This window comes from Myotis yumanensis, unplaced genomic scaffold, assembly GCF_028538775.1.
Source record: "Myotis yumanensis isolate MYYU_CA2020_CCGP unplaced genomic scaffold, mMyoYum1.0.hap1 SCAF_2, whole genome shotgun sequence".
NCBI lineage: Eukaryota > Metazoa > Chordata > Mammalia > Chiroptera > Vespertilionidae > Myotis > Myotis yumanensis.
Genome location: NW_027223753.1, coordinates 11781775 through 11795063, shown reverse-complemented (window position 1 = coordinate 11795063; position 13289 = coordinate 11781775). Strand labels below are relative to the sequence as shown.

General features: G+C 51.3%; 1 protein-coding gene across 1 annotated transcript; it reads left to right on the top strand.

The window, feature by feature from the left end:
- The first annotated feature begins 1633 nt into the window (after window positions 1–1633).
- Window positions 1634–7214, top strand: LOC139001643 (phospholipase A2, membrane associated-like). The gene is made up of 5 exons (XM_070403153.1): window positions 1634–1670; window positions 2929–2980; window positions 3180–3324; window positions 3982–4088; window positions 6760–7214. Exons 2-5 carry the CDS (start codon window positions 2941–2943, stop codon window positions 6900–6902), a joined length of 435 nt encoding a protein of 144 aa, XP_070259254.1. The 5' UTR covers window positions 1634–1670; window positions 2929–2940; the 3' UTR covers window positions 6903–7214.
- The last annotated feature ends 6075 nt before the right edge of the window (window positions 7215–13289 follow it).

Below are 13289 nucleotides of genomic sequence, written 5' to 3'. Positions count from 1 at the left end.
GAGGTGAACGCTGCCTCGAAGGCTGTTAGCACAGACAAGCTTATGCTGTAGTCACTACCAGTCTCAGTGACCAGTGACTGAAACCAACACGTCCTTCTCCCTAAGTCCCATGAGGGTCTGTGGGTCTCTCCCGGGCGGGTGTTCTCCAGGCCCTGACTCGGGGATCCAACCTGCTGCCCTGCTTCTGGTCCCACCACGAGGGACAGGGAAAGGCCCCTCGGCACCAATGCTCAGGTGCTCTCACCGGAGCCAGTCCCCTGGGCTTGCGCACCTGGAGGGGCACCTGGGGAAGGGGCACAGGTGGAGTGTTTATTAAAGGTTGCTGGTTTGAGTCCTGGTCAAGGCACATGCCAGGGTTGCCAGCTCAATCCCTGGTGGGAGGTGTGCAGGAGGCAGCAATCTCACATTGATGTTTCTCTTTCTCTATCTCCCTTTCCCTTCCTCTCTCTCTAAAAATCAATAAAATATTTTAATAAATAAATTAAAATGATATATACCAGAGAGGTCCTATATACTAGTACATTTTACCCAGCTTCCCATAATGATAACACCTTACATAAATAGATACAGCCCATTATCAAAACCAGGAAATGAACGTTGGTATGGTGCTATTCACTACACTACAAACATCTGGCCTCTGCCATGCTGGCTGTTTTGGGACTGGTGTCAGGGAGTGTTTACCGAAGGCCCTGGAAGCTCAATGCTGAGCATGTGTTGAAGAGCCAGGGAGAAGGTATTTGCTTTAGGAATTAAAGCTGGAGTCACCCATGTTCCTGACGGGTGAAAAAGAAAGAACAATAGACCTGGGAAGCAGTCATCAGTTCTGTCTCTGGACAAGGTGAGTGAGGACTGGGGTAAGGTGGAGGCAGAGCTTCAGGGTGAACTCCAGGGCAGGCTCTGGCTTTTTCCAGAAGGGGAAGATGCGGAGGAGGAGGATGAGGAGGAGAAGGAGGAGGAGCACAAAGAGAAGGTGGAGGTGCTGACCCAATAGGAAGGGACCATCTACTTCACTGCACCCCTTTCCCTGCTGTGGCCCCAGGTGGGGTGGAGAGTGGGGGGGCAGGACAAGTCCTCACACCCCCTACCACCTCCCCCATTTTGTAGAGGTTGAGTACATACTTCCGGTGAATGAATGATTGATGGAATGAATGAATAACAATAAATGCCCAGCTTTTATTAAATGCCCCCATTCCTACACCAAATGCCACATTCAGCCAAAAAAAGGAGCAATCCTAGCCCCAGTGATGGGCCTGCTGACGTGCAGATGAGCTGTAGCCTGCAGCAGCAGATGCCCCTGCCCTCTCCTGACTGTGGTTCCAGGGAGACGACTGGTGCTCACACCCAGCGCCTGGTTATGGGAGTGGATTGAAGTCAGGAATGAGGCCCCTGGGAAAGATTACAAAGTTATCTACAATTTTGGCATCCGCTAACAGCACATAAGGTTTTTCCATCCTCAGCTCTGTCCTGCAGGCTAATGAGGGGACGAAAAGGGGATAGCCCAGGGCTATAGGCATGCCGAACTTTGAGTCCACTCACTGGAGGCACTCCCACCCCGTTTGCATACCCACCAACTCCCATCCTTCCCTAGGGGGCAGCTATTTAAGGGGAGCTGGAGTTCAGACTTAACAAGACCAGCACTTGGAGCTATTAACACCAGCATTCTCTGAGAGGTAACACCCCAAAATTCATGCCCTGTCAGGAGTATGGGCCCTGCTCAGTGGCTGCCTTTAAGAGTGGCTGTGTTGGCATATGTGTCCATGTGTATTTATGCATGTGTATGTTGTATACATGGACAAATACATGCATGCGCATGATTTGGGGGGGATGTGCACAAGTGTGTTGTATGGGTATGTGAGTGATTGTATGAAAGGAGGTCTGCATTAGTGGGTGAGTCCAGCAGTGGATATATGCATGCATATGTATGTGACTATATATGCATTTGCACATGTTTATATGGGTAAGGGGTTGGAAAGTCTTGCAAAGAGAGGGTGCTGTGCTTTGTTTTGGAAAAAAATATTGGAGATTGGACTTCATAGATGGAATTCCCAAGCCTTGAATCTGGTTGGAACAAGTAAGATATGTCTAATGGGGGGTGGGGGAGAGGTGCACAACCTATGACCCTGGGAGTCTCTGAGTTGATTGGGACGACCTGGTTGCACCCTCCAGGAACTCTCAGTCTGATGGGGAGCATGTGAAAGGGCGATGAATATGCCTTCCATCTTGCCCCAGGGTAAGAGCTACGCCCTCCATCTTACCCTGGATCCTCTATTTTTGGGCAGCCATGTGCTCGGCAAGGCTTCTTCCTGGAAGCCCAAGCCTCTGCTAGCCACACCCAGGACTTCTTTAATCTAACCAATGACAATCAAGGGAGGTGCGCACCATAGATATGACCACATCCTGTGTAACAAGACACCGACTTGCGCCTGGCCAATTGGCAAGGCCCACGTCCTTTCTCCTCCCCTTACACTAACCCCCTATAAAACCCCTCTCCACACAGAGTTCTCTCACTCTGCCACTTGGCTTGCTGTTGCATCGGTGAGTGTGGTCGGGGAGCCGAGCTAGCTCGAATAAAGACTTTTTGCTGTTGCATCGAACTCGGCTGGCTCCCTGGTGGGCTTTTGGGGATCTTGAAATCTGGGCATAACAGTGTGGACATCTCCTGAGCATATTGTGTGGGGGTCTCCTTGGGTCTGAGACCTGCATGTGTGTGAAAATAGTCAAACAGAGCTGGGAAGGGTAAGGAGGCCCTGTATGTGCACGTTCCTGTGTGTTTGTGTGTGACAAAGGTAGTCATCCTGGATCGAGGAGCATGTCTGTGTGTCCCCCTGAAGGTTCCTTTCTCCAGGGTTGCTGATCAAGGTGCCAGGGCAGAAGCTGGAGCCACCTGGGAGAGGAGTCTAGGCCAATCCATCTGCATTTCTCACGCAGGGGACTGTCCACATGAAGACCCTTCTATTGTTGGCCTTGACCATGGCCTTTGGTAAGAGCAAACCCTGAGCTCTGGCCACAAGGGGGCAGCCCAAGATGAAAGCACCCTTAGCCCCAGCTTTCCTTCCCATTTCCACAGGCCCTCCCTCAGTGGGTGGGAGAGAGGCCCTAGTGGGAGGGGGAGTAGCAGAGAGGGGCAGAGGAGGAGGGCACAGGGCCCCAGGCCCCATCCCCAGGCGATGTCCTTCCAGGCCTGCTGCAGACCCATGGAAGTTTGCTGGATTTCCAGAAAATGATTAAGTTCAAGACAGGAAAGAATGCTGTGTCCAGTTATGGCTTCTATGGTTGCTACTGTGGCTTGGGTGGCCGAGGAACCCCCAAGGATGCAACGGACCGGTGAGGCCGCCCCAGCCCTCCCCTCCCTCTGCCCACTCGTGGCCCCAGCAGGGCTGGGAGCTGCCAGGCAGGACTGGTGCCCATTGTCACAGAACCTCAGGAGGTCCAAGTTGGAAAAGCAGCCAGCATGTTGATAACTCCGCTCTAGACCATTGGATCTCTGCCCAGGGTCAAGGGACTGTTGTGCCCAGATTTCAAGATTCCCAAGAAACCACATCAGGGAGCCAGCCAATCCGATGCAAAAGCATAAGAATCTTTATTCGAGCTAGCTCGGCTCCCCCACCTTGCCGACACAGCAGCAGGAAGCGGAGAGAGAGCAGTCTGCTCGAACCAGGGGTTTCATAGAGGGTTGGAGTAGGGGCGGGAGAGGGGGCTGTGCCCCCCGCCGATTGGCCAGGTGCGAGCTGGTGACCCATTACACAGGATGTGGTCATATCTATGGTGCGCACTTCCCTTGATTGTCATTGGTTAGTTTAAAATCCCGGGCGTGGCCAGCAGAGGCCTGGGCTTCCGGGAAGAAGGCCGCACGTGGCCCCAACATGGAGGATACAGGCAAGATGGAGGGCATGGCCCTCGCCCTTTCAGGGACAAGACCATGGGAGACCAGGCTCCCTGGAGCTGTGGGGAAGCAGCCCCAATCACATCTTCTCACCGCAGGTGCTGCGCTGCACATGACTGTTGCTACAGACGTCTGGAGAAGCAGAAATGTGGCACCAAGTTTCTGAAGTACAACTTTGCTTACCGAAAGGGCCAAATTGTCTGTGGTAAGGACGTCCTACAACAGTGGTGGCGAACCTTTTGAGCTCGGCGTGTCAGCATTTTGAAAAACCCTAACTTAACTCTGGTGCCGTGTCACATATAGAAATTTTTTGATATTTGCAACCATAGTAAAACAAAGATTTATATTTTTGATATTTATTTTATATATTTAAATGCCATTTAACAAAAGAAAATCAACCAAAAAATGAGTTCGCGTGTCACCTCTGACACGCGTGTCATAGGTTCGCCATCACTGTCCTACAATTTCACCCTGTCTCCTTGGTTTCTCTTACTGAGTGCCCACTGTGCTCGGCACTGTGCTCAGCACCAGAGATAGAAGTACAAAGGGGCGCCCTGGCCTCTTTGGCTCAGTGAATAGAGCATCAGCCGTGGGTTCAATTCCAGCAGCACGTACCTCTGTTGCAAGCTCGCCCCCCAACCCCCCAGTTGGGTGCATGCAGGAGGCAACCAATGGATGTGTCTCTTTCACATCAAATGTGTGAGTCTCTCCCCCTCTCTTCTACTCTCCCTAAAAATCAATAGGAAAATATCCTCAGGTGATGATTAACAAAACAAGAAAAAAGTGGAAGAAATACAAAGGGACAGTGTCCCTGCCTCAGGGAGCTCATGGGTGAGTGGGAAGTAAAGACAAGGAAAACACTAGATGGGAGACTCCAATAGGCAGGAAGCCAAAGGGCAGGGCCCTGAGCACAGGCTGTGGTCCAGGCAGGCTCCTGACAGCCAAGCTGAGTCTTTAAGGCGGTGCAGGAACCAGGGGGGAGGAGGTTGCCTGCACCGCCTTAAAGACTCAGCTTGGATGTCAGGAGCCAGCCTTTTCCCCACCTTCTGCTCCCCGACCTTGGCCATGGGATGCCAAGACGCCTGGTGCCACTCCAACATCATGGTCTTACCCCATAGAAGAGGCCTTCATACAAGAGGGCTCAGCAGGGTCAAAGGGACCAAGGGAACTGGGACAGTTCTGTGAGCCTGAAGGAGAGGGAGTGGTGAGAGATGAGGCTGAAGGAACAGGAGGGTCCAGGCCAAGCCCAAGGCCATTCTGTATTTAGATTTTGTCCTAGAGCAGTGGGGAGCTCTTGAGCAAAGGAGTGGCATGAACAGATTTGCATTTGGGAGGATTCCCCCAGGGTGGGTGGAGATGGATGGGATTGGGAGGCGGGGGCAGCAGTGAGAAGACCATTGCCATTGGACATATGACAATGGTAGTCTTGATGGGAGGGCTGAGAGTGTCATTTCAGGTAGAATCAGCATGGAGCTTGGTGGTTGCCTGGGTAGAGGGATAGGGAGCTGGTGGGTGGGTATCCGGTCCCGTGGATGGAACAGGACATGGACCAGCTGGGTGAAGGGAGGAGGAGTTCTATGTAGACATGTTTAAGAGGCTCCCAGAACACCCAGGGAGCCCCGAAGCAGGCGGCTGGATATAGGGACAGGCAGCTCCAAGGAGGGGTCTGGACAGGGCACGGGTTCAGGAGTCACAGCAGAGAGCTGAGAGTGGGATATGCTCGCCCATTTGATGTGTAAAGGCCCAGACAGAAGAGAGAGGAGGGCCTGTCAGAGAGGGAGAGGAGAGCTGAGAGAGAAGGAGTGGACAGCAGCCGATTTGACTCGAAGTCTCCAGGATAAGGGCTGACAGGCTCCACGGATTTAGAGGCAAGAAGACCCCTGAGGACTTCACTGGGGCTGTTGCCATGGAGTGTGAGGGCAAATCCAGATTGGGGGGGCCGGGCGGGGGGAGAGTGAGTGGGACATGAAGCCAAGATATCCTGGGGCACGATCGGCTCTGAAGGGGAGGAGAGAGCTGGGTGGTCAATGGAAGGGTTTGCCCAGTGGCCCCAGACAGCAGACCCGCTGCTGGGATTTTGAGAAAGTATCGCCTCTTCCCCAACACCCTGAGCTCTTTAAGATCAGAAATGGTGTCTCCCTGTCATGACCTCTCCACAGGGCCCTGTATCTTAGCAGGATTTGGGTCCTAAGGAATGAGATGCCCAACCACAAGAGGCTTGGGTAATGGGGAAGTGTGACTGGCAGAGGGCAGTGCGGGGAGTGGGCGGTAAGGGGGACAGCTTCTCAACCGTGTGGTCAGAGACACAGCCTTTTCCCCACCTTCTGCTCCCCGACCTGGGCCATGGGATGCCACGATGCCTGGTGCCACTCCAACCTCATGGCCTTACCCCAGAGAAGAGGCTTTCCTACCCGCGCCCCCCCCCCCCCCCCCCCCCCCCCCCCCCCCGCCCCAAGTCTCTATTTGGGAGAGGAAATTAATCCAGGAGACTTCCCCTGTGGCTCATTGGCCAGAACAAGGTCACGTGCTCCCAGAGACCAACCCATTCCCAGGCACTAGGGCAGTGGTTCTCAACCTTGGCTGCACATTAGAATCACCTGGGAATCTTTTTAAAATCCTGGTTTCTGGGCCTCATCCTCGGGAAATTCTGTTTCTTTGCACCTGGACACACCTGTTGGGAAGAAGAAAGCGTCTCCCAGTGCTTGGGGGCGGGCGTCCCCGTCAGACTGGGCGCTCGCTCCCCGAGGACAGGAGCTCTGTCCTCCCATCAGAAGGACCCAGAGCCTAGGTGCTTGCCCGGACTAGACGCGTCTGGAGGACAGGGGCCATCGAACATTCCCAAACCCTCAGCCAGGTTTATTTTCTTGTGATTCCAGGGAAGCAGGATAGCTGTCGCAGGAAGCTGTGTGAATGTGATAAAGCAGCTGCCTCCTGTTTTGCGAGAAACCAGAAAACCTATAAGAAACAGTACCAATACTACCCCAACCACAACTGCCGTGGGAGAGACCACCGCTGCTGAGGTCCCGCCTCTGGAAGTCTCACCACCCACGCTGAGCTTCCCTCTCTGGCCCCCACCCCTCCTGCCCTGGCTGGTTCCTGGCAAAGAAGGAAACACCCCTCTCCCATCCCAGAGACAAGCCAGGAGCCCCTCGACCCCCAGAGAGAAGCCTTCCTTCCACAATGAGAAGCCCCGGGGCATGTGGCTTGGTGCCTTTCCCCTCTTCCTTGGGTGGAAGAGATGTCCCGTCCCCACTGCTCTCCAAGTCCCGCTTCCTGCTTAGCCGTGGCGGCTACATTCCCAGGGTCTCCTCTAAATAAAGCAATTAGTTCATTGGCAAACTGTGTACATGGCTGTGTGTGTGTGTGTGCGCCCACATGTGTGAGTGTGTGCATGTGTGTATATGTGTGAATGTGTGTGCATGCATGTGTGTGAGTGTGTGTATGTATGTGTGAGTGTGTGTATGGTTGTGAGTGTATGTGTGAGTATATGTGAGAGTGTGTATGGGTGTGTGTATGAGCGTGTGTGCGTATGTGTGTGAGTGTGTGTGTGAGAGTATGTGTATGTATGTGTGTGTGATTGTGTGAGAGTGTGTGAGTTGTCTGTATGAGTGTGAGTGTGTGTGAGAGTGTGTGTGAATGTGTGTGTAAGTGTGAATGTGTGGGAGAATGGGTGTATGGGTGTGTGTGTGCCCGTATGTGTGCATGTATGTGAGTGTGTGTGTGTGTGAGAGTGTGTGTGTATGGTTGTGAGTGTATGTGTGAGTATATGTGAGAGTGTGTATGGGTGTGTGTATGAGCGTGTGTGAGTGTGTGTGTGAGAGTATGTGTATGTGTGTGTGAGAGTGTGTGAGTTGTCTGTATGAGTGTGAGTGTGTGTGAGAGTGTGTGTGAATGTGTGTGTAAGTGTGAATGTGTGGGAGAATGGGTGTATGGGTGTGTGTGTGTGCCCGTATGTGTGCATGTATGTGAGTGTGTGTGTGTGTGTTTGTGTGTGTGTGTGTGTGTGTCTGCCTGCCTTGATGTGAGAACAAACTGTTCCAAGGTGATGTACTGTAAGGGGTTTTAAATACAGACTCGAGTCAGACTGGCTGAGTCACATCTGCCAGCGCCACCTCGATGAGCCCTTCTCCCCTCATCTAATTGGCGATAGCTGTGGGCTTATTGGAGAAGTGGGAGAGGTACCAATACCAGTGAGGCCCAGCTGTGGCTGCTCCTTCCCTTGGGCGAGAGCAGCTCCTGCTGACTGTTCGGGGAAAACAGAGCCTCGGTCTTGACGTTTGGGGAGCTACGATTCGCACCTCCACAGGCAATATTCTCCTGTGTGTCCGGCCCGGGGGAGCCAGGGCGCTATCCCCTCACCGGGGCCGGCTTCCCGGGCTGCCAATCCCACAGGCCCGTGCTCGGAAGGGCATCGCACCTCGTTGCATGCTGTGTCCCAGCCACTTGAAATTCAGCATAACCTAGGGCCCCGCTTTTTATTCCACACTGAGACCCATAAATGACTGCTGGTTGCTACTTGCCCTCCCGTCACCCAGGTTCCGCTGGGATAGTCGCACCTGGGCCTGCTACTTGAACAATCACCATCAGGGTGGCTGGGCGTGGGTCCCTGCTTGGGGCGCGGGTGGGAGCTGGGCTTTAACCCAGGCGAGACCCAGAGGCGGTGCCTTCTGTCACTCATCTCACAGAAGGGCTGCCTTTTTCTAATTCAACATAAAGATGCTTCCTTTGCTGGTGGGAGCCCTGCTCCTGTCCATGGCCACCCATAATAAGAGAAATGTACATTAAAACTCCAATGAAATATCATTTGTATGTATCAGAATAGATAAAAACCCAAAAGCATGACAGCCTGCCCTGTCGACAAGGCTGGGGGGGACAGGCGCTGTGGGAGGGCAAAATGCCCTCGGAGGGCCAATCGGCGTCTCCATCCACATTATGAATGTGTTCATCCTTTGGCTCGGCGACCCCTCTTCTAGAAATTTGCTCTATGAAGGCACACAGGCACATGCAGAGCAATTCCTGGGGAATTTTTTCATTGCCACATTATTCTGAACTGGATTGGAAATAACCCAGGTATCCGTGTAGAGTGGACTAATGAAATAAGCAATGACGACCTCAAAACGGAATGCGTCTGTTTAGGGAGGGAGGCTTTCTCTGTGGCAGATAGGAAACCGCCATGAGGGCAGCCAGGGAAAGGGATGGGGTGAAGGGCAGTGTCGGGGGCCGGGGGCTGCATTTATGTAGGAAAGGGTGGAAGTGTGAACACATATGTGTTGCTATTGCCATACACCTTGAAGGACACACAAGAAATTCATTAAAATGGCTGCCTACGGAGAGAAAGCAGGGCGAGCATGGGAATGGGGTGGGCACAGATGCGTGAGAGGAAGGTTCCTGGATGTGTAATTTTTAGCCCCATGCTTGCATTTCCTATTCAAAAGAAAGTGAGCATCAGCAAACACATTCCCCTCCTCAGGCAGCCACCAAATGTTAGACAATATAGTCTCCTCCAGTAATTGGCCAACTGCGGCCTGTCGGCCAAGTCTCTCTGCTGCCTGGTTTTGCACAGCTTATAAACTAAGAATGGTATTTGCATTTTTACATGGCTGGGGTGGGGGGTGGGGGGATCAAAAGAAGGACCATATTCTGAGGATTCTGTTTCAGGTGGTGTATGTTGTCAACAATATTTCCTTTCCTTTAGTGGGTGAGGTTGTGTGCACGCAGGTGAATTTGCAGAGGGGAAGGGATGAGCCCTAGATTTGATGATTGCCATTTGGTATCTCTCCACCTCCCCTCCCCTCTCTCCCTGCCCCCCCTTCCTCACCCCCGCATATGCTCTAGTCAGGATTTCCTCATGAAACACCGGGGAAGCAGCCACACTGGCAGGAAGCCGCATCCTGAGGTTGAAATTAACATCCCTGGGATTTGGGGGTGCGGTGGAGGAGGAAGTAATGAAAACGGAGAGGAAAGAATGGATGAGCAGCCTGTGTTGTCTTTAACAATTCCTCACCCGGCAGGGTGTCTGGACTTGAGCATCTCAGCTCTGGCTTCGGGGCAAAGAGTCAAGGCTCCAGGGCACCGCCTGCCTTCTCTCTGACAGCCACCAGCCTGAGTTCAGTTTCATTCTTCCTGCAGGACCCTGTAGGTTCTTTTGTTAGTGCTTCAAATCCAAGCTTCTCTCCCAGATCTATAGTTTTGCCAGGTTGGTTTTGGCAAAGGGAGCCACCGAACCTAGGCCAGTTTGCAATCTCAACAGAAGAAAAGGAAATTATACAGGGGTAGGCAAAAATAGGTTTACAGTTGTGAGTATGGGAAACAGACTTTATTCTTGTATTATTGTATTATTTTTCATGGGAACAACTGTAAGTCTACTTTTGCCCACCCCTGTAGAGTGCATTATCTTGTGTATAATTTAAAAGCACGCAAACATATATCTAAATAAACAGATGAAGGATAAACTGGTAATGGAGATGGAGGATAAAGGGGAAAAAATGAATAAAAGACAAGAGTCTTGCACAAACAAATGATAATAGTGTGTTATGAGGAGAAAGTGTGGTGCATTTGGTTAAGCAATTAGTCAATTATAAATGCATTTATCCTTCTACTCAGCAACGCCACTTCTGGAAATCTATATATCTAAAAACCGAAGTGTCCATCCAACTGTCCGACCGGTAGCTATGACACGCACTGACCACCAGGGGGCAGATGTTCAACGCAGGAGCTGCCATGATGTGCACTGGCCATTTAAAAAGAAATGGCACCACGGACCTGGTGCCGACAAACCAACACTCAGCTTCCTCCAAGTGGGACATAGGTCCCACCATCACCCCGGAGCGACACCCCACCAAATCGCAGCCAATGCTGTCGAGACCCCATGGTGCAAAATGTGGCCCACAGCCCAGCCCAGCCCGGAAATGGTCACTGTGGGTGCCAGGTAATGATGTCACGTAGCAACGCCCAGCTTCCTCTCCCTAGCAACTAGCCTCCTTGGAGTTTCTTCAGCCCAGGAACATGACTTGCTTTATAGCCAGGTGCAAACATTTTACACTTTAACCAAATATTTGTGAAGTGTTTTCAGGAGCCTCATCTCATTTGATCCTCACAGAAGTCCTGGAGCAGGTATATAGAAGACTCGGTAGAATCCTATTTTCTTTTCATTAGCCGGAAAATGGAGATTTAGAAAGTTTAGAAACTTGACCCGACTGAAAAGAAGTAAGAAATGGTGGACCTTGAAAATGACTCCAGGTTTTCTCACTGCGCAGAAGATAGTCAAAAACTGCTGCAGTTAAATATTTTACCCTTTGTTCTCCCTGCGTGATCTACAATAATAATCTGCTTCATGTTGATATTTACTGCTGTATTGCTCACAATTACCTGAAAGAGAAGTTGGGCTGCTTCATTGGGCTGGAAAAAGTTTAGCTACATCAGAAAGCAGGTCTAATTAAGCAAGTTTATTCTATATACTAGAGGCTCGGTGCACAAAATTCATGCATGGGCGGGGGTGTCCCTCCACCCAGCCTGCATCCTCTCACAATCTGGGACCATTGGCTCCTAACCACTGGCCTGCCTGCCTGCTTGGTCACCCCTAACCACTCTGCATGCCTGCCTCATTGCCCCTAACCACTCTGCCTGCCTGCCTGCCTGATTGCTCCTAATCATCCTGCCTGCTTGCCTGATAGCCCCTAACTCAGTGATGGCGAACCTTTTGAGCTTGGCATGTCAGCATTTTGAAAAACCCTAACTTAACTCTGGTGCCGTGTCACATATAGAAATTTTTTGATATTTGCAACCATAGTAAAACAAAGACTTATATTTTTGATATTTATTTTATATATTTAAATGCCATTTAACAAAGAAAAATCAACCCAAAAAATGAGTTCACGTATCACCTCTGACACGTGTGTCATAGGTTCGCCATCACTGCCCTAACTGCTTGCTTGCCTGCCAGATCACTCTTAACTGATCACCTGCCTGCCTGCCTGATTGTCCCTAACCACTCACCTGCCTGCCTGATCACCCCTAACCACTCTGCCTGCCTGCCTGATCACCCCTAACCACTCTGTCTGCCTGCCTCATCGCCCCAACCACTCACCTGCTTGCCTGATCAACCCTAACTACCTCTGCCTGCCTACCTGACCGCCCCTAACCACTCTGCCTGCCTGCCTGATCACCCCTAACTGCCTCTGCCTTGGCCCCCGCTGTTGCAGCTTCATCCGGAAGGATGTCCAGAATGACATCTGGAAGGTCGTTCAGCTGTCCAGTCTATTTAGCTTTTATTATTATAGATATTATAGATATAAAAGGCTATATTGACTCGCACATGCACAATACATATAAAGCTCTTGCTGGCGCCAATCACACGCATGTGTTTCAATCTCTCATTGTCAGTCATGAATTTGGTTGACACTTCTATTATAGAGAAAGGGCAAATAGCGATATTAAAATATTTCTTCTCATTAATTCCCTTTCAATGTGCACAAATCCGTGCACTGGGGCCCTAGTTTACCCTATAAATGTGAGTGTGCGCACATACACACACCCCCACTGATGCATGAGCAGTATGTAATTGACAGAGTGAGAATCCAAACCCAGAGCTGCCTTGACCCAAAGCCTGGTTTTTCTATCACCCCATGACCTTAGGTAGCTTGACTGGGATGCCAGTCAGGGTGAATGCCAGCTGCTGTGGCAGCCAGATGAGCCTCTGGGTCCTAGCGCACACCATCTGGCAGAATGAAATACCCATTTCTCGATGATCGCTGCCTCTGGGCTACAGTAACGGATCATACATATTCCAAACATCCTTTCCATTTTGCTTTTGTCTTCAGTTTTCGGATGGAGTTAAACTGGCATCCTGCCTGACAGCAAGTAGAGTAGGTAAGGTCAAGTTCACGCTGAGTGGCGGAAGGGTGACCATCTGAGACGAAAAGGCTTCTATACCTGATGTGATGGGCTATTAATTAATTAACAAAATGAGTGAATGGTGGGCTGGGAGCAACTCAAGGATGGAAACCACACCTGGTTCACTGTTAGCTTGGGGTCTGGCTCAGATGCAGCAAATGCTGAGGGTCAAGAACACAGGTGAGGCTGCAAGAATGTGGGGAAGCACATGATGGTACCTAACTGGCCCCCAACTTGAGCCACTCACGTCCACCATGTCCTCCCGTTATGCCCAGCTTCCACCAGACAACACAGGGCCTATTACCCTGTGATAGATGATAAGATGCCCGCCATGCTACACTGAAAGGGAGGCTCGAGGCCAGCGGGTCACAGAGCCCTCTTTGAGGTCCAGTCCAGACTTCCTACAAGACTTGAATCAAGAAGTCCCCGCAGTTTCAGTGGCTTCCAAGTTCTTAACTGAATTCATCATCTCCCTCTCACACCCATTTCCGATCTCCTTCATTCGCAGCCAGGA